Source organism: Mus pahari, chromosome 22, assembly GCF_900095145.1.
Source record: "Mus pahari chromosome 22, PAHARI_EIJ_v1.1, whole genome shotgun sequence".
In the NCBI taxonomy this organism is placed as follows: domain Eukaryota; kingdom Metazoa; phylum Chordata; class Mammalia; order Rodentia; family Muridae; genus Mus; species Mus pahari.
In genome coordinates this window covers 47,181,267-47,204,643 of record NC_034611.1, presented here as the reverse complement: position 1 = coordinate 47,204,643, position 23,377 = coordinate 47,181,267, and the positions used below count along the sequence as shown (strand labels likewise).

General features: G+C 39.2%; 1 protein-coding gene across 1 annotated transcript in view; it reads left to right on the top strand.

The window, feature by feature from the left end:
- The first annotated feature begins 2,566 nt into the window (after nt 1-2,566).
- The window catches only part of Kif24 (kinesin family member 24), a 36,352-nt gene continuing 15,541 nt past the window's right edge, over nt 2,567-23,377 (top strand). The window contains exons 1-5 of the mRNA XM_021222133.2: nt 2,567-2,623; nt 2,906-3,544; nt 7,989-8,172; nt 15,868-15,965; nt 16,845-17,060. Coding sequence (XP_021077792.1) covers nt 2,931-3,544; nt 7,989-8,172; nt 15,868-15,965; nt 16,845-17,060 — 1,112 coding nt within the window. The 5' untranslated portion in view covers nt 2,567-2,623; nt 2,906-2,930. The remainder of the gene's footprint in view (nt 2,624-2,905; nt 3,545-7,988; nt 8,173-15,867; nt 15,966-16,844; nt 17,061-23,377) is intronic.

The following is a 23,377-nucleotide window of genomic DNA, read 5'->3' as shown; positions in this document are numbered from 1 at the left end:
TTTATTTTAATGTAAGTACACTGTAGCTCTCTTCAGACACTCCAGAAGAGGTCATCAGATCTCCTTATGGATGGTTGTGAGCCACCATGTGGTTGCTGGGATTTGAACTCAGGACCTTTGGAAGAGCAGTCGGGTGCTCTTATCCTCTGAGCCATCTCACCAGCCCCCAAATATCGTTTTAAACAAAGAAAAAAACAGGGTCTTATAGCCCAGGCTGGCCTTGAGCTTGCAGTGATTCCCCTAGCCTCAGTGTTGGGATTTCAGATGCCCAGCTTCTGTGGCATCCCTAATGCAAAGTCGAAAAACAATGTTTCTGAAAACACACTACTTGATTGTAACTTTTTGCACACTTATACATCCTTTGTAGGATTGTATGATAATGAACAAGTACAATGCCCAGAGCAGTGTCTTGTGTGTATTAAATGCTCAGGAAATACTAGATGTTGTTATGGTGTCTGAAGTTTTTGAAAACACCATGTATTCCCTGGTAGGGGCCATCTCGTTCATGGTAAAAAAAAAAAAAAAACAGGGTCTTTCTAGTAAAGACAGGCATTCTAGGTAAGAGAAAAACCAGTAATAAAGGGATTGGTGGTTTTAGTTTTGCTACTGTGTAAGATGTTTGGAGGTAAAGTGATAGAAAAAAAAAACAAACCCTACATCTAGAAATGAAAATCTCATTTTGGGGAAAAGCTCTTGAGCTGTCTTGAAAAGATGGGTGTAGCACACACACATCAACAAGTGATGAGAAGGATCTGCTGGTAAGAATGAAAATAGTACAGCCAGCTTAAGAGGTAGCTTGGAAGTTTATTATAAAACTACATGTCTTATCATACAATCCAGTAATTATGCACCTTGGCATTACATATCAGAGTTGAAAATTATGTCCACATGAAAACTGTATTGGTATTTATAGAAGCTTTATTCATAATTACCCAAACGATAAACATCCAAAATGTCCTTCATTAAGTGAACAATAGTGCATGATCCTCCGGCTCTTGACTAGACTTCTTCACATGGCAGTAGAAGAGTCTAACAGCAGTAGAAGCTAAGGTGGCTCTCCAGCCTTTCATGGCAGTCTATTTCACTGTATTCTATTACCCAGAAGAAGTTAGAAGGCCATTCTAGATGCTACGGGAAGAGAAATATATTCTACCCTTGATGGAAGAACTGTAACAGTTTTGCAGAGGGGAAACCTACTACTAACAGATGTCAAAGTCAGTATAGGGAGTGTTGCTTGGACCCTTTGGTCTTTTATTTTGCCTAATTATTCAAAGCTCCTTGGTTGTCCTTGTTATCCTCTCTCTCTCTCTCTCTCTCTCTCTCTCTCTCTCTCACACACACACACACACACACACACACACACAAACACACACACATTCTGTCTGTCTCTCTCTCAAAACAAAAATAAAATGAAAGCAATTTCTCAATAACTAATTGAGTTTTGAAAACTCTGAAGGATCAAACCATTTTGAAATAGAAAATATAAGGGGCTGGAAAGATGACCCAGTGATTAAGAGCACTGGCTGTTCTTCAGGAGGATCTGGGTTCTATTCTAAGCACCCGCATGGCAGCTCACGACTCTAGTCTGTAACTTCAGTAGGGATCCATTGCTCTTTTTTAGCCTCGGTGGGCATAAGGAATACCTGTGAATCACTGACATACATGCTGACAAAACACTCATCCACATAAAATAAGTAAATAATTTTGAAAAAAAAATTTAAAAGCTAGGCATGGTAGCTCATGCTTGTAATCCTAGTGGTTGGGAAGTCAAGGCAATAAGATCACACAGGTTTGAGGCCAACCTGGACTGCAGAGTAAATTCCAGACCAGGCTAGGCTATACAGGCTGTACAAACAAATAAACAGAGGCCTGGGGAGACCACTCAGTGGTTAATAGTATGTACTGTTTTTCCCGAGGACTCATGTTTGGGTGCTAGCACTTCAGCTCCAGGGGATACAACACTGTTTTCTAGCCTCAGAGGGGACTACAGTCATGCACTCACAAGCATAAAGATATGATGAAATAGTTTAAAGTATAATTTAAGTTCTTTTTAATATCCTTAGGAACTTGAGCTTGATTAACAGGAGTAATGGAGACCTACTCATAATTCTGACTGTAATAGACAAAGATTTTGTATTAATTACCACATCACCTGTTAGTGTTTAATTAAATTCCTAGTGTGTTAAGTGTTTTAATGAAAGTCGTTCAAATTTGCATCTGTAGTATTAATTTTCTAGGGAAATTATTTGATTGATATTTTGTTCATGAAGACATCTGTGACCACCTTTTAGAAATTATCTGAAATACTGAATGAGTTGATTTTGAATTGGTTATTTTTACTTCTGTCTTACTTACCAGTACACAGCAGATTAAAAAGGCATTTTTCTCTGAACTGTGTTCGTTTATAATCCTTGAGGTTGCTATTTTATTCTGCTGTCTGTTCTGAAAGACTTCTTAGCCTTTGTTCATTAATCATAGGAAGCAGGTGTGCAACATGCCTTGCCCTTAAGTGGAACATCTAAAATTAGTCCTGCTACAATCAGTGGTTGGGAACAAAGTTTCAGCAGTGTATTGCATGTGTTAAGCAGATACTGCAAAGTTAGAAGAAACTGCCAAGCATTAAGTAAGTGGTCTATGTTATGTCTGTGTCCATATATTTATTTAAATATATAATTAGGAAACCTTTTTATTAAACAGATGAACGAATCACAACTGTTAGTTCATATGCTCTGTATAAAAACTGCTTTGCTTATAAACTATGCTGTTTATCCATTTCAGAAGAAAAATACCTAGGAAACTTGAGATAATAACAGTTTTTCTGCATATTTGTGTTGTTTAACTTGTAGAGGAATGTAATCTGTTTCTATCTGTTTATGGATGATTCCTTTTTCTCTTTTTTTCTCAGAATTCATATAAACCTGGTCAGGAAAATGGCATCCTGGTTATATGAGTGTCTTTGTGAGGCTGAGCTTGCACAGTATTATCCTCATTTTACTGCGCTTGGCCTTCAAAAAATAGATGAATTAGCCAAGGTTACAATGAAGGACTACTCCAGATTGGGAGTCCATGACATGAACGACCGCAAACGTCTTTTCCAACTTATCAAAATCATTAAGATTATGCAGGAGGAAGATAAAGCCCTCAGTAGCCCAGAGCATCCTCTTCAGGCAAGCAGCCTGCCCACCAAGCCTCAGGAATTCAGATCTGGGCCCCGAAGACAACTGCATTTTGACTCTCCTTCTGCCAGCAAAGACAAAATGGCCAACAATGAAACAGGCAGTTTATCCAACTTCTCTGTAGATGAGCAGCAGTCCACTTACCTGAAAGTGCTGGAACACATGCTACCAGATGATTCCCAGTACCAGACAAAAATAAGAGCCCCGGATGCCTCTGCTGCTGATGCTTATATGCAAACTGAAACCAATACTCCGCTCTTTTCATCAAATTACTTTTCTCCACAACTGGGAAATTGTGATATTCCCGTTATTCAAAGAGTCTCTCATGTGTCAGGGTATAACTATGGAATTCCTCATTCTTGTGTCAGGTAATACTTTATTTTTATATTTTTGGGAGAAATAGGGGAAGACAGCACAAGGCAAAGACAGATTTCTTCTTCATGACCAGAAGTGTGCAAATACTCCAAATTCTTAGTAAGTGACTGTAACATATGAATGGTAGTTAGCAAGTTTTGCCTTAAATCGCAGTAAGAGGATAGAAGCAAATTTATGAGGAACTGGAATTTTCCAGATGGCAGAAAGCCAATGTACATTGTTCCTGTATATCAAAATCAGCTGCTACTTGCCAGGGTCTGCCACAGTCCTCTAGTGTAATAGCTTAGTGTGCTCAAGAAAGCAGAGTAGTTAACCTGCTTTCCGCAGTGGAAAAAGTCACACCATTCACAGGATTTTTCTTTTCTTTTCTTTTTTAAGGCTTTCAAATTCATACCAGCCAGATGATCTTAGAGCTACTTAAGGCCGGAGAGCAGGTAGTTAAATTGAGTAGTTTTTCAAACAGTTAGGTCATCTGCATACATTGAAGCAGGAGCCTGATTATGGCTGCAGGTTTGTTTTTTGTTTGGTTGGGTTTTTTAAATCCAGCCCTGAAAAAACATATGACTTTTTGGTGATTACAAAGAGTAAGACCTTTTGATGGCAATTAGAGGGTGTGAGTCAGAATGGCAGTAAGCTATTTTCACCTAGCGCTGCTAGATAGAATTTTAAATAAGATCCTTGAGAGGTGAAATACTGAATAATACCCAATGCTAAGAATGATATAGTAGAAAATATGTTCCTTTAAAATATATTACTTGTTACATGACTAAGAAAGAAACACATACACACACACACACACACACATTTGGTTGGGTGTTTTTGTTTTTGTTTTTAGAGACAGAATTTCTCTGATTAGCTTTGGCTGTCTTGAAACTCACTTTGTAGACTAGACAGACTTTGAACTCACAAAGATCTGACTGCCTCTGCCTCCTCAGTGCTGGGATTGGGTGAAAGTAGCAGTAGTCATATGAAATACTTGTCCTAGCATAGCACAGAGAATTTAGAAGTATTTTTCTTCTTTTAATTGTAGATTGTGGGGCTGGAGAGATGGCTCAGTGGGTAAGAGCACTGACTGCTCTTCCGAAGGTCCTGAGTTCAAATCCCAGCAACCACATGGTGGCTCACAACCACCCGTAATGAGATCTGACGCCCTCTTCTGGTGCGTCTGACATTAGCTACAGTGTACTTATGTATAATAATAAATAAATCTTTGGGCCAGAGCAAGCAGGGGCTGAGTGAGCAGAGTTGACCAGAGAGAGCAGAGCGAGCGGGGTGGACTGGAGCGAGCAGAGGTACTAAAAATTCAATTCCCAACAATCACATGAAGGCTCACAGCCATCTGTACAGATACAGTGTACTCACATACATAAAATAAATAAATCTTTAATTGTAGATTGTAAATATGAAAGGTAAAAGAGCAAACTTTCTCTTTTTTACTTTAGTTTTTTATTGAACAACACATAAAATATAAATTACAATTATTTATTAAAAATAGTGCTTTTCAGTGCTTAACACATCATGACGTAGAATGAATATTTTAATTTAGATGTTTCCATTACATTTACTTTCCAATATTAAGTAATAGCTATGATGTCTGATTCTAGGTATGAAGATAATTAAAGATATCTTAGATGTTAGGGGACAAGGTAAGAGATGACAGACAAACGTAATCATTTGTGTCAGGCATGACGGTATGTGCAAACCCAGCACGCAGACAAAACAGACAAGAGGCTGATGAGCTCAAGCCACACGGAAATACACTGTCTCAAAAACAGATGAACCAAAAAGTACCCACTAGGAAAAGAACACACTTTCCTCTTTGCCTTTTGAACTTAAAAATTCAAACCACAGGCCTTTTGTCCATGAGACTCATCCTGGAATCCCTGCACAACTCTAAAAATGACTGGCTGGGAATAGCAGTACAGGGGTCATCCTAGCACTGTGGATACTCAAGACACAATGCAAAACCTCGTCTCAGAGCCTCACCAATAAAGATAAAAAGGACTAAGCATTTTCTGTCCTCTTTGAATAGCTTCCTATGGTTCAGTTATTAATACTAAACATCTGGGGGGAGGGTATGGGGATTTTCGGGATAGCATTTGAAATGTAAATGAAGAAAATATCTAATAAAAAAACTAAACATCTAAAGATTTTGATCCAACACCCTTATTTAAATAAGAATAAAACATAAAAAAGTAGATTTTATAAAGGATCAGATAATAATATGAATTCAAAAAGTAGACTAGATCCCAAAATAATAAGTTAAAATACTCTATTTTTTTCTCGTAAAAAATTAAGTGCATATGCAAAAGAAAGGAGCACCAAATCCTCATGGACTTGTCATCAAGTCCCATGCTCAGGTGATGCATTGGGCTCACGTTCTACCTGAAATAGTAATAAGATGTGCTTCTAGATGCTTAAAAATCATGCACTATGAATATTGGAAAGTTTGTTAGTTTATTGTAAAAACTAATTTAGATCCTGGCAAAAATTAATTTCCCAGCCACTTAGAAGGCTCAGAAAATCAGAATTTATTTGAAACAGTTATATAACTATTTAATTTTTATATTAAAGTTTTTGCAAATTTTATATATCATTAAATTTTTTTAGGGACTGTCAAATAAATTTTAAAGTGTAAAGGAGGGAACAATTTATTATTAATTTATTCTTTTACATAGACCAAACTTATTTAATCCTGATAAAAATAGCCTGCATTCAAAAATCTTATTTTCAGCGTGAAAATAGATCTTTTCTTTTTCTTTTTTTTTAAACCCTATTTTTAGAGAAGTTTCTATGTAAGTGGTTGGTTCTTAGATATACCACACGAGACTCAGCAAATAAACCTTGTGGAAGGCGATGGGGGTTGAATAACTCACTGAGACCAGTGAAAGACTTCACCGAATAGGAGACTGAGCCAGGAGTGGACAGGATCAGTCATAGAATGGCTCTGAGAAGAAACATATGGTTACATATAGGGGTGAAGCAATAAAGAAGTGGAGCTGGAGAGATAGTGCAGTCAATAAAATGCTTGCCGTGTAAACAGAAGGACAAATTCGATCCCCAGCACACAGACACACACATACACACACACACACACACACACACACACACACACACACACGAAGCCAGTGAGGTAATGCATGCTTGTAATTCCAGCACTGAGGAGGTAGACAGTGGATCTCTAATGCTTGCCCTAGATTCCAGTGAAAAATTCTGTCTCAGAAAACAAGGCAGTCCTGTCCTGAGGAGAACCACACCTAACCTTGTCCCCTGGCCTCCACACACATAGGTGCACATACAGAGACACAAGAAAAGAAAGAAGTAACAGGATTGAGGGAGGGACTGAGCGTATCTGTGAGGTATAGGAGGTAAAGTACGTTGAAACCCACCACCTAATTTGAAACACTTAGTTTCAAACCAATAGGATTCAAAGAGAAAGGGATGTAGGGTCTGGGGATGTCATTCAGTTGGTAGAGTGCTTATTTAACATGCCCCAAACCTTGGATTTACTCCCTAGCATCAGATAAATTGGGTCTGATGGTATATGCCTGTGACCCCAGCCTGATTTACAAGAGACTGTCTCAAAACAGTCAAGCATTCTTCAAACAAGAATTTTGATTAATGATCAAGAAAAATGTTAAGTGTGCAAGAATTGAATGGAAAGGGAACAGGAGATATATGGATTTGGATTTTGGAAAGGCCTTGGTGTCTTAGTAGCAGAATATAGGTAGATTTGATGACCAACCAACTGGAGTTCAGGGGCCACAAAGAGTACACACGTCTCAAAGCTAAAATAACTAAGATTTGGTTTCTAGCTACCGCCTCCTTCCTTCCTTCCTCCCTCCCTCCCTCCCTCCCTTCCTTCCTTCCTCCTTCCACTTTTCCATCCATTTTTCCATCTTCCTTTTTCTTCTCCTCCTTCTCTTTCTCCTCTTCTCCTTCTCTACCTCTTCCTCCTCCTCCCCCTCCTTCTCTTTGATAGGGCAGAGAATGAGGTGGTGTAGGTCAGAGATGAAAGCAGAGGTTAGCTAGTAAAGTTACTGTGGAATTATTTGCATGAGCTTGGCATATAGGTGGTCTAGGCCTGTAATCCTAGCACATGGGAGGTAGAGCCAAGAGGCACTATAGTCTGGCCTTCACTACAATAGTGAGTCCTGTCCCAAAATTTGGGTTTGATGGTACATACCTATAGTCCCAGCACTTGGGGAGCTAGGGTACACAGTTAGGGCCAGCCTGAGCTATATAGCAAGTTCTATTTCAGTTTGAACTACAAAGTGAAACTCTGTCTCAAAACAAAACCAACAAACCAACCAAACAAAAACACAAATCATTATATTAAAAACCCCAAATATATTAAAGATATTCAATGTACTGACACCATTTAAGTAATTGAATCCTTTTCTTAAAAATTAAAGTCTATTTGTAAACATATATCAGGCAGATCACCTCAGAGAATCCTTGGACTGAAATGGAGAAAATCAGAGTTTGTGTTCGAAAACGGCCTTTAGGTGTAAGGGAAGTGCGTCGTGGAGAAGTCAATATTATTACTGTAGAAGATAAAGAAACTCTGCTTGTACATGAGAAAAAAGAAGCAGTTGACCTTACACAATATATTCTTCAGGTGGGTATTTCACTTACTGTGTTTAAACTAATATTATCAGTATGTCGGTTTTCTACCTTATGTTTAAATGGTTGTTCTAAAATCCAGTTTCTGGTTCATTTAATCATGTTTGGTGGTTCTTTGCTTGCTTGATTATTTATTTTGAGATAGGATCTCACCCTTGCTAGAACTAAAAGAGATCCAACTGCCTCTGCCCCCCAAATGCTGGGGCTAATGGCATGTGCCACTGAGCCCAGCTCTCGATTGTTATTCTAAGTTATTGATACCTTGGTCCTTCATTCTTTAAAAATGTAGTGGGATTATGATTTACATTGTTAGAAAACCATAATTCCTGCTTTATGCAATGAAGCTCTACCATATATTCACTTAGCATGTTTATGTGAATTAGTAAAGTCAAGGGTACAGATGAGAGAATAAAAAGGATTTGAGCAGTAGTTATTGTGACCACTTGTTGAGAGTTATGGTCATATGCTTGGTCTCCTTTCCCCCAGCATTACAGCGTATGAATGCTTTGGGGGTTTGTTTTATTTTGTTTGAGACAGAGTGTTCTCTCTGTGTAGCTCTGACTGTCCTGGAACTCGATCTGTAAATCAGGTGGGCCTTAGGTTCAGAGGTCTGCCAGCCTCTGCCTCCTGAATGCTGTGATTAAAGGTGTGAGCCCCATCACCCAGTGCCTGTTTGTCTTTGAGTCAGACTAGCACTATATAGCCCTGACTGGACTAGAACTTGCTGTTTAGCCCAGGCTGGCTTTAATGCACAAAAATCTACCTGCCTCTTCCTTCCCTGTGCTGGAATGAAAGGCATATGTCAACTGAACTCTTTTTATAAAAATAAACAAAAACAAAAAACAAACAAACAAAACAAAAATTCACTATGTAGCTCTGCTTGTCCTGGAATTTGTTAGGCATACCAGGCTAGACTTGAACTTGCAGCTGTCCTCCTGTCTCTTTATCCCAAGTACTGGGATCACAGGCATGTGCTTTCCATGCTCAGCAGGGAATGCCAGTTTATCACTCCGCTGAGTGAGTTTTAAGGCAGGGAATGACTCTGTAGTCCAGGCTGGCCTGGAACTTGCTGTAGCTCAAGCTGGCCTTGAATTCATGACTTTTCTGATTGAGCATAGTGAGTGCTGTTACAGGCATATACGGGTATACCCAGGTCATGGGTGAGTATGAATCTTCTATTTAATTATAGATAATATATTTTCACATTTAACTTAGATGGGTTTAATCAAATACCACTCAGATACATAAAAAATTTTAAACTCCAAAAAATGTTTGGTGTTGAAAAGGACTTATTCCAAGTTAGCAAATAGTCATGCACTAATTCTAATAGAGAAGCAACAAACTCCACAAGTGAAAGGGAATCATATAACCATAGTATGTTCAGAGTTTGGAATCTTAGGGGCTAAGGCACTGGCTACACAAGCATAAGGAGCTGAGTGTTGTGGCGGATAGCTGTAACTCAAGAAGCTGGAGGTGGAAAGAGACAGGCTTTTTGGCTAGTCTAGCCAATTGATGAGTCTTGGGTCTAATGAAAGATCCTGTTTCAAAAAAATGAGATTCCAAGTGACAAAGATGCCCAATGTCAGTCTCTGGACTTCACGTTTGCACGCACAGGTGTGTATGTGTGTGTGTGTACACACAGAGTTTGGAACCCAGAATTTCTTTTACTTTGAATCTGCCTTCTTAGTCTGCCTTTAAAAACACTCATATTGAACATTAATTCTTTCTCTTGTTCAGTTACAAAATGCAGTGACTGGTAACAAGAAAAATGTGGTGATCAATAGGCAGTGCTAGCAATTCACTTAGTCAGCTGTGATATTATTCTATTGCAGTAAATCTTTTCACACTGAAGTCAAATTGTTGAAACTTACCCCTTCTTTCAAACTTGCATTGTTCTTACAAAAATTGAGTTTCACAGTGGCATCTAGAGTAATTCAATAGTCTTCCTATGGGCAGTAAATTACTAGGGCACTGTACAGCCAACCCAGTCATTTTAACAGCTTCATTGATTGTTGATCAATGCACAGTCTATTAGGTTTCAGTGGAAGATACTTACTTTGAAGATAGTCTAAATGATCAATTAGTTGTAAGGCTAGTTAGTTTCATGGTTGCTATAGCCATTGTAATAGCTGTGTCCAATCACCATCCACCCAAAGCCTTCTTAATGATGCTTCAGTCACAGCAATTCCCTCCAGGAGGCATCATATTATCTTTTGTATTTTTCCATTATCCCGAAACACAATAACCTTACTCCTTTGTCATTGCCATTGATCAATATTTATTGACTATCCATAGATTCCATGGCATTTTCTCTGCTGTTGAACTTTGGACCTCTGCTCTCATAGGTCAGAGTCCTTATTTGTCAATACTATGATATAAAAATACCACTTTTTCCTTTCTTTAAAAGAAGTCTGTATTGAACTTGATGCTAAATAAAAGTGATCCCAGATCTTTAGTTTTTATTTTGAAACTTGCTCAGGGAGTAAAACAGAAAATTTGTCTATGTAGTTAAATAACCTATCTTTTCCAATCAAGTATGTCCACCACATAGCAGTTAAAAATTGTATGCAAACACAACAACTCAAAAAACAAAACTAATTATTTTTTTCTAAATTATTTCTTTTTTGTTTTTCTTTCTTTTTTGTTTTCATTTGATTGTTTCATTTTACTTTTATATTCCATCCCTGCCAACTACTGGAAATTCAATTCAGAGCCTCATTTGTGCTAGGAAAATATTTTACCACTGAACTGCATCCCAAGCTCTACCCTACTTTCCAATTTAAAAAGAGAGATGCATTCATCCATTCCTGTATTCATTTGTTTGCTTATGGAGAGAGTGCATCACTACTTAGTCTGCTGGCTTGGGATTTCCTCTGAAACCCAGCTTATATACTTGAGATCCTCTTGCTTTGGCAACTCAAGTTCAAAGATTACAGGCAAGTACTACTATTCTTAGCTAGTCTTTTACATTTCTACAGGGCTCTAGAGTTGGCTCAGAGGTTAAGAGTATTCACTGTTCTTCCAGAGGATTTGTGTTGAGTCCTAACACCTATGTTAGGTACCTCACAACTGTCTGTAAGGCCAGTTCCAGGGGATCCAACACCCTCTTCGGTGAACATCTGGACATAGTGTACACATCAGTACAAAATCAATTTGTAAGGGGACTCTACGATTCACAGGATCAACAGGATCATTTTGGTTTTGGTGTGTGTTTGTTGAGACATGGTCTCACTATACAGCTCTGGCTGGTTTGGAACTTACTGTGTAGATGAGGCTGACCTGGAACTCACAAGATCCACCTGTCTCTGCCCTCAGGTGCTGGGATTAAAGGTGTGTGCCACCATGCCTAACAGGGCTGTCTTTAATTTTGTGAGACAAAAAGGAATACTTGCTTTCCAGAAAGGCACTTCTTGTGGTTCATTGGTTGGGTCTTTACGGGAAGGTGGGAAGGGGACGAAACAGGATGTTATCATGTAGCCCTGACTGGACTAGAGGTCATTATGTAGAACAAACTGACCTCACACTCACAGAGATCTGCTTGCCCCTCCCTCCCAAGTGCTGAGATTAAAAATATGTGCTACCATGCCTGGCCCTGGTTGGTTGGTTTTTAAGACAGCCAATACTGATTTAAACTTGTGATCCTCTTGCCTCAGTGTCTCCAGTGCTGGAACTGTGTATGCGTACCCTGTTCCTGGCTTAGTTCCAATTATTTAAATTTATAAAAAATTGTACTGTATACCTCAAAAAGTTAACAAGGGCTGTCTCTAAGTGCAATAATTTAGTTTGGTTTTCTTCCTGTCTTCCATATTTTCAAATGTTATCAATCATTTGGTTGAGGCAGGGTCTCTACATAGTTTTGACTGTCCTAGAACTCACTATGTAGACCAGGCTGGCCTTGACTTAAAGAGCTGCACCCAGGGGCTGAAGAGACTTAACGGTTAAGAGCATTGACTGCTCTTCCAGAGGTCCTGACTTCAAATGTCAGCAACCACATGGTGGCTCACAACCATCGTAATGAGATCTGATGCCCTCTTCTGGTGCATCTAAAGACAGCTACAGTGTACTTACATATAATAAATAAATAAATCTTTGAGCCAGGGTAAGCAGGGCCAGAGCAAGAACAAAAACAAACAAACAAACAAAAACCAAAACAAACCAAAACAAAATGCTGGGGTTGATTAAAGCCATTCCTGGGTAACTTGTCTCATTTTTATATTGATATTTTTAAACACAAAGATAGGATAGATGTTGAATAGGCATATTTTGATCACTTTCTTTGGTCTCATATTTAACTGTAAAGCAGGGGAATGAATGAATCTGGAAAATATATTAATGTGGTAGCCCAGACTCAGAAAGACAAGCAGCATATATCCTCTCTCTGGTTTTAATATGTGTGCTGTTGAAGCGAGAGATGCATCTTCTCTCTCATATGCACATGTTAGTGTTTAATTTTTATATATGAGGTAGCTAGAACTAAAAGGGGAGAAGACATAAGATACCTAATAGAGGTGAAAGCAGAGAGATGGGAAAGGAGAGAGGAAGGAGGATAATTAAAAATGATGTTGACAGACAGCTAAGGAGTCACTGAAGCACGTGTTGGGGTTTCTTTTGGAGACAGTAAATATGTTCTAGATGTAGATTGTGCTGATCGTTGCATGGCCCTTTGTGTATACGAAAAATGTATGTTTTGAATTGAAAGTGATATGGTTGACAGTTCACATGATTCTGACTTCTCTTATATCAGAAAAATTTATCTACAATGTGTTGTTTGCTCCTCTGCTGTGTAACAAACTGGTTTCACATGGAAGCAAATTCAGGTTTCTACTCCTGCATAAGAGTTGTTTCTCTCTGAATTTAATTCATTCATAATCCTTTTTGTATTGTGTAATTAAAGTATAACTTTTAATTTAAGGAAAATATGTTGAAAATACCATAATAAAACTATTATTTTGTGTGCTGATTAAAAATTAACCAGCAAAAACATGAATGCTAAAAACACTTCTGTGGGAGCCAGGAAGATGACTAGGTGAGTGAGCACCTTGCTTCGAGAGTATGAGAATCTGAGGTGAGTGAGCACCTTGCTTCGAGAGTATGAGAATCTGAGCCAAAAGCTGCCTGACTGTATACACTCAACCCTACTGGGACTGTGACAGCCAGATCCCTGGAGTTCATTCCAGCCAACCTAGAAATGGCAGTGTGAAACTCAGACTCAAGGCAGTAAGGTAAAGAGTGATAGAGGAAGATAGCTGATGTCCTCTTGGCCTCTGTATAGACACTTCCATGTATGCAGCTCTCACCATCCCCAACACACACACACACACACACGGGGGGGGGGGGGGTCTTGAACTGCTGGTGGTGTACCTAAGATGACCTTGAATTCATGATCCTCTTGGTTCTACCTCACAAGTGCTGGGATTATAGGCACAGGCAGCCAACCACTCCTGCTTTTACTCCATGTTAGGGACTGAAGCCTTGGGGTTTATGCATGCAAAGCAAGCATTCTCCCAAAGGAACTACATATCCAGCCCAGATCTTTTTATCATTCTTCAGATTCTTTCTCTAACATTTCAATGTTTGGTGACTTTGTAAATGGCAAACTTGGCTCTGTGATCTCAGTTTCTTCTCAAATGACCTAATTTCCATTCCAATGTAATGTAATAGTACATAAAAGGCCACTGAACCCGGGGAAGAGTGAGCCAAATTAAATTTGCCAAAGTGCAGTTTTCTGGATCTGTATATGCAGTTATCTAATTGAATAAATAAAGCAGGGTCAAAATGAGGGAGAAGATAGGTCCTTAACCTCACTCATTGTGTGATAGCTTCCATTCTGCTATAGTCAGCTTTAACTTACTAAACTTTCTTTTTTTTTTTTTTTTTTTTTTTTTTTTTTTTTTTTTTTTTTTTTNTTTTTGGTTTTTCGAGACAGGGTTTCTCTGTATAGCTCTGGCTGTCCTGGAACTCACTCTGTAGACCAGGCTGGCCTCGAACTCAGAAATCCACCCGCCTCTGCCTCCCGAGTGCTGGGATTAAAGGCATGCGCCACCACGCCCGGCTCTTACTAAACTTTCTTACTCAGGTATAGGTACTTATGTCACCATCAGAGTAAACCTCTAATTTATGCAAAAATATAGGTTTTGAGTTATTGCTTTGCAGATCCAGAGTAATGAGATCTTATCTCTTTCTCAGATTACCCTGATATTTTTGTTTTTAGCCCTTCTGTCATATCCAGTCATTTGCCTTTTTGTTTTGTTTTCCCATTGTTGCCACCAAATTTGACCCTTCCCACTTTACCAATGAGTGACCGGACTCTAGACACAGTCTAGTCTCATTGTGAACTCTGATTAGTCTTGCAGTAAAATAGCCTAGATCATCCTCTCCTCTGTAAGATTCTTTACTATATCCTCATTGTTTCTGAATTGTCTCTTCTGACTCCTTTAAGGCTAATGTCCAGGTCTCCTAGCACTGAATCCTAGCTCTGTATTCTAGCACTGTATCTATCAGTCTTCCAGAGTCCTGTATTTCAGTCATGCTGGATGTTTGCTGTTTTCCTACACAGAAACCAGTTAATTCCTATGCTTTCTTTCTCTGATGTTTTGCTTATACTTTATCTGTCTGTATCTTTTTCTTCCTCCCATCTCTACCTTTCACACCACCACATCCAATCTCATATTATCTTTCCCAAGAAGAAGACATGTGTTTCCATTGAATTATATCCTCCCTCCAATACTACACAAGACTTTACTAGAAGGGACTTGAGGAAAGGGGTTTACAGAAACTCTACTTTCTGTTCAGTTTTTCTAAAATTGCTCAAAAACTTACTGTTAGAATAAAAACAGGGCTTGACGTGCAGTTCTGTTGGTAGAGTGCTTGCAGGAGACTCTGAGTTTAGTCCATAGCACCACATAAACCAGGCAGGGTGGTACATTCATGTCACTCCAGCACTTAGGAGGCAGAGGCAGGAGAAGCAGAAGTTGAAGGTCATTCATCCTTGGTTGTATAACTTCAGAGTCAGCTTGGGACACATACGACCATGTCTCAAAATAATAATAACAATAATCAAACAGATCCATTAAAACAAAAATTGTGACTTTCCCTATAGCTAAACACTTAATAACTCCACCTCAGACTATCAGGAGACACTGAGTCGGCGCACAGTAGAACAGCTATCAGGGTATATGCTCACTTATTTCACCTTTCTCTTAAAGTTCTGCTCAGCACCTTCAGGAGTCAGATGGGATAATTCTTTACCTTTGGGCTCCTTCAAGCTCCTGTTACAGTGTACACACACCAGCTAACAGTGAATTGTTACGCAACTACAAGTTAAGCTATAGAACCTTCAAAATGAATTCAAAAGTTGATCCTTAGAATTCACCCAAACTTTCATATAATTGATTGGCCTTGCCAAGTCTATAAGATAATCCTTATAGAATTAATTTACTTTGCCAGACCCAATTGTATTCATCAGTTTACCTCCCTAAGAGAGAACAAAAGTTCTCACTCGAAGAACATGTACTGATGAAGTGGAAAGCAGAAAAGGCCAGTCATTTAACAGTTACTGGTTATTCATTTCTCTGAGTTTGTCAGTCACTTCCTATTGCTTAGAAATGTGTTTAGCCTTTCCCATGTGTTAATAAAATAGTGGTGGTGAAAATGCACATGTATTGCTATAAAAATCAAGTTTATTTTTCAGCATGTTTTTTATTTTGATGAAGTCTTTGGTGAGGCATGCAGCAATCAAGATGTATACCTGAAGACTGCTCACCCCCTCATTCAGCATATTTTCAACGGGTGAGCTGGATTGCTTGCTCCTCTTACCTCTAGTTTTCTATTCTCTGTGAACTCCATTAATATGTGAATGCCTTTCTAGCTCTTTTGAATTAAATAGGAATTTATGCTATAACCTAATAACTTAATTAGACTGTTCTAGATTCATTTGATTTACTAAACATTGAGAAATTTGCAACAAAATTTCCTTTTACACTGGAAATAGTGTGTCTGTTTCCTGGCTAAATAAAAGCTCTCAATAGCTTAATTTTATATCTTCAGAATAAAAGATGTAAGAGTTTGTATTTAGCTTGAACTTTGGAATTTCTAAGCACTTGGAAGACTGAGGTTGGAAAATAGACACAAGTTCAAGGTCAGCCTGGTCTATGTGGTGAGCTCCAAGGGCCTAGGCTAGCCTGTACTGCAGTGAGAGCTGTCACAAAATAACAAAAGTAAAACACAGATGCAAAGGAAAAAAGAGACAAAATTTCTAGAATACATCAAAGTATCTTATGTGGTAAGTGCTTGTTGCTCTGTGTGTGTGTGTGTGTGTGTGTGTGTGTGTGTGTGTGTGTGTGTGTGTGGTGGGCATTGAACTCACTGCTTCCTGCATGCAAGGCAAGCAATTTACAAACAGCTATATATACTCTAGCTCAAGTGGTCTTCAAAGTCCTTATGTTCTCATTGTTGTCTTATGTTCTATCTCAGTTTTCTTATGTAGTATATGAGTTCTGTAAAATAATTCCTTTAAGAAAACATATTTTGGGTTGGGGATGTTTTTACTTTTTGAATAATAAGGATTCTTCAAGGATTCTCTTTTCTTCCTGATTTGTCATTAAACTTCTCTATGTAAATTATCGTTCTTTAAATATTTATAAATAATTCTAATTATTCTTCCCCTAGAGGCAGTGCCACTTGCTTTGCATATGGACAAACAGGGGCGGGGAAAACCTATACCATGATAGGAACTCATCAAAATCCAGGATTGTATGCTCTGGCTGCCAAAGATATCTTCAGGCAGCTGAAAGTATCCCAGTCAAGAAGGAATCTCTTTGTGTGGATCAGCTTCTATGAGATCTACTGTGGACAACTTTATGACCTCCTAAATAGAAGAAAACGGTACTAGATAAGAGTGAGAAAGAAGCCTTTGGTCTGTACATTACTGTTGGAGCCGGAGCTCCACAGAATCCCTTTGATCACATGACTTTAATGAGAGGCATTTTTGTGAAATAGCAGTCTCTGGCATGGAGTGATCTTTCTTCTCCCTCTTTCCCTTTTCTGTTTTGAGGCTGTCTGGCTTGTAGTCTTGTCTAGTATAAAACTTGCTGTTTTTCCTGGGCAGCCTTGAACTTGTGATCATTCTGACTCAGCTTCCCAAGTGATGGAATTAAAGACTTTTGTCACTATGCCTAGCTTGAATACATAGTATTTAAACTGTTAATTCAGCTAGGAACAAAACTGTTAATTAGCCATCTGCTAAGACCTTTCCAGTGCTGAGGATTGAACCTAGAGCCTTACACATGCTCTGCCAGCCTTCTGCCTCTGAACTGCATCTCCAGTTCCTGCTAATTTTTTTTTAAAAAAGAACAGTATTACAGTATCTATCAAGACTCCTCCTCTTTTTTTTAACCTGTGAAAAAGATAACTTTCAGAAAGTCAGGAAATCAACATGTATTTAAATATTTTCCCTTTAAATAATGTTAGCATAAACTTAATGACAGTTTTCTAAAACTGGCAAAAAAAGTCTTTTTTTCTACACATTCAACCTTGTAAAAATATTTATTTTCATTTTATTATGTATTTTGCCTGTATGTATGTCTTTGTATGCAACAAGAACTCTTAAGAAATACACTATGAAAGACGCACACTTACTCTGTAAGGTCTTATGCTGTGGGGCCTGTTTGTTTTTATATCTGGTTAGCCTTTCTGGGGTTTCTGTAAAATGATGACCTGATGATACTCTTTCATATATTTGCATATACATATATATAAAGATTTATTTATTTATTATGTCTAAGTACACTGTAGTTGTCTTCAGACTCACCAGAAGAGGGCGTCAGATCTCATTACGGATGGTTGTGAGCCACCATATGGTTGCTGGGATTTGAACTCAGGACCTTTGGAAGAGCAGTCAGTGCTCTTAACCGCCAAGCCATCTCTCCAGCCCCCTATTTCATTTTACCTTATGCTTTTAAATAAGATATTTTGCAAGCCAGGTATGGTAGCTCATACCTTTAATATCAGCATTTGGAAGGCAGAGACATGAAGGCAAGTTTGAGGCCATCCTGATTTATATAGTTAGTTCCAAGCTAGTCTGCACTACACACTAAAACTAAAAAGGACGAGTGAGATGGCTTAGTTGGTGAAAGTGCCTGTCACCAGGCCTGACAGTCTGGGTTTCATCCCTGAAACCCACATAGTATAATAGTGGGTTCCTTCTAAGTCCTATGTATCCTATGTGCTAAGTTCCTCCCTCCCTCCCTCCCTCCCTCCCTCCCTCCTTCCTTCCTTCTTCCTTTCTCCCTTTCTCTCTCTCTTTTTATTATAAAATGAGACATTTGGGACATGGCAAGAGGGGTTGGGAAGGGTGTAGAGGCAGAGAAAGAGAGGAGACAAAGGCGTGGGGGGGGCAGGGGAGGCGAGAGAGCCGGGAGAGCTGGAGAGGGTACATTCACTTCTTTTTGAGGAGGGAGGGGTGTGTTTGAGACAGGGTTTCTCTGTGTGGCCCTGGTTGTCTGGAACTCACTTTGTAGACCAGGCCGGCTTCAAACTCAGAGATCTGTCCACCTCTGCCTCTCAAATGCTAGGACGAAAGGGATATGCCACTATGCCCAGCTTAAATTCACTTCTTAAACTAGGAAATAAAGCCTAAGCATTCTTAAGTAAATCCTAAATGCATAAAATAAGTTGTTTTCATAGACTTACCTAAAAAAATGATAAAAATATAATTTTTTAAAAGTATATTTAGGTCTGAAGAGATGGCTCAGCAGTTAAGAGCACTGACTGCTCTTCAGATTTCCTGAGTTCAATTCCCAACAACCACATGGTGGCTCACAACCATCTGCAATGGGATCTGGATGTCCTCTTCTGGTGTGTCTGAAGACAGTGGCAGTATATTCATATACATAAAATAAATAAATCTTAAGTATATAAAGTCAAAGAGGGTATTGGATCCTCTGGAGCTGACGTTTGTATTTGTGAGTCACCCGACATGGATTCTGAGATTCAAACTCAGGTCCTCTGGAAAATCAATAAGTGTTCTTAACCATTGAGCCATCTCCAGAAATGTTATTTTTATGTATGTGTATACCTATGTGAGTTTATGTGCACCATGTATGTGCCAGGTATCCACAGAGGCCACAGGGTCAGACACCCTAGAACTATAGGTACACAGTAGTTCACCACTGCCAGATGTGGGTGCTGGGAATTGAACCTGAGTCCTCAGCGAAACCAGTAAGTATTCTTAACCACTGAGCCATGTCTTCAGCCTCAGAAACACGATTCTTACTCACAGGATTTACAAATCTAGCAGTACATTCTGTATTGCCTCATATGAGCCTTTCTGGGGTGAGGAGCTCAGAGCCCAAGCTGAGGTAGTGTATTCAAGAGTGATGTGAGGAGGCGGTTTCTTCTTCTTCTTCTTCTTCTTCTTCTTCTTCTTCTTCTTCTTCTTCTTCTTCTTCTTCTTCGATTTATTTATTTATTTTATATATATGAGTATGTAAGTACACTGCCTCTGTCTTCAGACGCACCAGAAGAGAGCAATGGATCCCATTACAGATGGTTGTGAGCCACCATGTGGTTGTGGGAATTGAACTCAGGACCTCTGGAAGAGCAGTCAGTGCTCTTAACCACGGAGCCATCTCTCCAGCCCTGGTTTCTTCTTTTATTCAGAAGTGTATTTCTGTGCTTATTTTCTGAGAGATCATGGGCAAGACACTTTTCCTCTTACTATTCTGTAAAGTTCAGAAATTTAGATTGAGAAAAAATATTTTTTGTTTGTTTTTGTTTTTCAGAGAGTGTCTAACTGTGTAGCCCTGGCTAGCCTGGAATACATCATGTAGCTCAAGCAGGCCTTAAAACTCACAGAGATATGTCTGGCTCACCACTACAAGCCCCCCTCTTTTTTTTCTTTCTTTTTTTTTTTNTTTTTTTTTTGGTTTTTCGAGACAGGGTTTCTCTGTATAGCCCTGGCTGTCCTGGAACTCACTNTGTAGNCCAGGCTGGCCTCGAACTCAGAAATCCACCTGCCTCTGCCTCCCGAGTGCTGGGATTAAAGGCGTGCGCCCTTAATCCACCATGCCCGGCTAGTCTGCTTCTTTTTATTAGACATTATCCATTTGTTATAACAAAAATAATATTTTCTCACTATTATGCATTACAGAAGTGTATGAAAAGATAGAAAGAAAGAGCACTTTACTATCCCCAGGACACACAAAGACTGACTATGTGATATCCATTAATTGCTTTATGTTTTTTGCTTGTTCAGAGGTAATTTATTGATTTATGTACAAATATCTTTCTAGCAAACCTTCTTTTAATAATCCTTAGCCTGGCTTTTTTGGAGGAGGAGATGCTGGGGACCAAAGCCAGAGCCTGCAACCCTAAGCAAGCACTCTGCCGCTGAGCTCAGGGCTCAATCCTGGCTTTACATTAGTTTGTTCATAGATCCTTTTCTTTGATTAAAAAATACCTTAACTTTTTTTTTTTTTTTTAAGATAAGGTCTTATGTAGCTCAAGCTGGCTTCTAACTTAGTGTGCAACCAAGAATGACCTTGAGGGGGCTGATGAGATGGCTCAGTGGGTAAGAGCACCGACTGCTCTTCCAAAGGTCCTGAATTCAAATCCCAGCAACCACATGGTGGCTCACAACCATCCCTAACGAGGTCTGACGCCCTCTTCTGGAGTGTCTGAAGACAACTACAGTGTACTTTCATATAATTAATAAATAAATCTTTAAAAAAGAAAAAGGAAAAAAAAAGAATGACCTTGAACTTCTTACTGGAATGATTGCAGGAGTGAGCCACTATACTTAGTTGGTTGTTTCATTTGTTTGGTTTTGTTAAGACAAGGTTTCTAGGGCTGGAGAGATGGCTCAGTGGTTAAGAGCACTGACTGCTGCTCTTCCAGAGGTCCAGAGTTCAATTCCCAGCATCCACATGGTGGCTTACAAACATCTGAAATGGGGTCTGATGCCCTCTTCTGGTGTGTTTGAAGACAGAGTTTCTGTAGAGCCCTGGCTTTTTTGGAGCTCACTGTGTAGACCAGGCTGGTCTCATGTCTGCCAACTGCTGGGATTAATGTACGTATGTACCACTACACCAGCCTGGATTATTATGTTTACTTAACTAACAAATATTTGGCTGGAGGATTTTTGGTCCTTTTTGTTTTTTGTTTTATTTTTTCCAAATACCATGTGATTTCATCACTGTAAAGTAAGATCCACACTATAGCTCATCTTTCATAGGAGCAAACTGAAGCTAAGATTGGAAGCTGGTGACAGAGCAGTTGTGTTAAAAACTGCATGGTACTGAAACAGCAACAAGACAGGTAGATCAATGGAATAGAAATGAAAACCCAGAAATAAATCTACACACCTATGGTCACTTGATCTTTGACAAGGGAGCTAAAACCATCCAGTGGAAAAATGACAGCATTTTCAACAAATGGTGCTGGCACAACTGGCAGTTATCATGTAGAAGAATGAGAATTGACCCATTCTTATCTCCTTGTACAAAGCTCAAGTCTAAGTGGATCAAAGACCTCCACATAAAACCAGAGACACTGAAATTGATAGAGGANAAAGTGGGGNAAAGCCTCGAAGATATGGGCACAGGGAAAAAATTCCTCAACAGAACACCAATGGCTTGTGCTGTAAAATCAAGAATTGACAAATGGGACCTCATAAAATTGCAAAGCTTCTGTAAGGCAAAAGACACTGTCAACAAGACAAAAAGGCCACCAACAGATTGGGAAAGGATTTTTACCAATCCTAAATCTGGTAGAGGTCTAATATCCAATATATACAAAGAGCTCAAGAAGCTGGACTCCAGAAATTCCAATAACCCCATTAAAAAATGGGGTACAGAGCTAAATAAAGAACTCTCAACTGAGGAATATCGAATGGTTGAGAAACACCTGAAAAAATGTTCAACATCCTTAATCACCAGGGAAGTGCAAATCAAAATAACCTTGAGATTCCATCTCACACCAGTCAGAATGACTAAGATCAAAAATTCAGGTGACAGCAGATGCTGGCGAGGTTGTAGAGAAAAAGGAACACTCCTCCATTGCTGGTGGGATTGCAAGCTTGTACAACCACTCTGGAAATCAGTCTGGCGGTTCCTCAGAAAATTCTGGGCATATACCCAGAAGATGTTCCAATTGGTAATAAAGACACATGCTCCACTATGTTCATAGCAGCCTTATTTATAATAGCCAGAAGCTGGAAAGAACCCAGATGTCCCTCAATAGAGGAATGGATACAGAAAATGTGGTACATTTACATAATGGAGTACTACTCAGCTATTTAAAACAATGAATTTATGAAATCTTTGGCCATATGGATATATCTGGAGGATATCATCCTTAGTGAGGTAACCCAATCACAAAAGAAGTCACTAGATATGCACTCACTGATAAGTGGATATTAACCCAGAAATTTAGAATACCCAAGATATAATTTGCAAAACATAAGAAAACAAAAAAGAGGGAAGACCAACAGGTTGATACTTCATTCCTCCTTAGAATAGAGAACAAAATACCCATAAAAGGAGTTACAGAGACAAAGTTTGGAGCTAAGACGAAAGGATGAACTATCCAGAGACTACCCCACCCGGGGATCCATCCCATCATCAGCCAGCAAACCCAGACACTATTGCACATGCCAGAAAGATTCTGCTGAGGAGACCCTGATATAGCGGCCTCTTGTGAGGCTATGCCAGTGCCTGACAAACACAGAAGTGGATGCACACAGTCAGCTATTGGACGGAACACAGGGCCCCCAATGGAGTAGCTAGAGAAAGTACCCAAAGAGCTGAAGGGGTCTGCAACCCTCTAGGAACAACAATATGAACTAACCAGTACCCCCAGAGCTCGTGTCTCTAGCTGCATATGTAGCAGAAGATGGCGTATTCAGCCATCATTGGGAAGAGAGGCCTCTTGGTCTTGCAAACTTTATATGCCCCAGCACAGGGGAACGCCAGGGCCAAGAAGTGGGAGTGGGTGGGTAGGTGAGGGGGGGGTATAGGGGACATTCGGGATAGCATTTGAAATGTAAATGAACAAAATATCTAATAAAAAAAATAAAAAGATTGGAAGCTGGTGGTCAGAACTAGGACAGCCAGCTTCCAGCCCAGAGTTATCAACACCCTTTTCATCATACTTTAAAATTCTAGTGAACTGTTTTGATCTTTTTTTTTTTTTTTTTNGNTTTT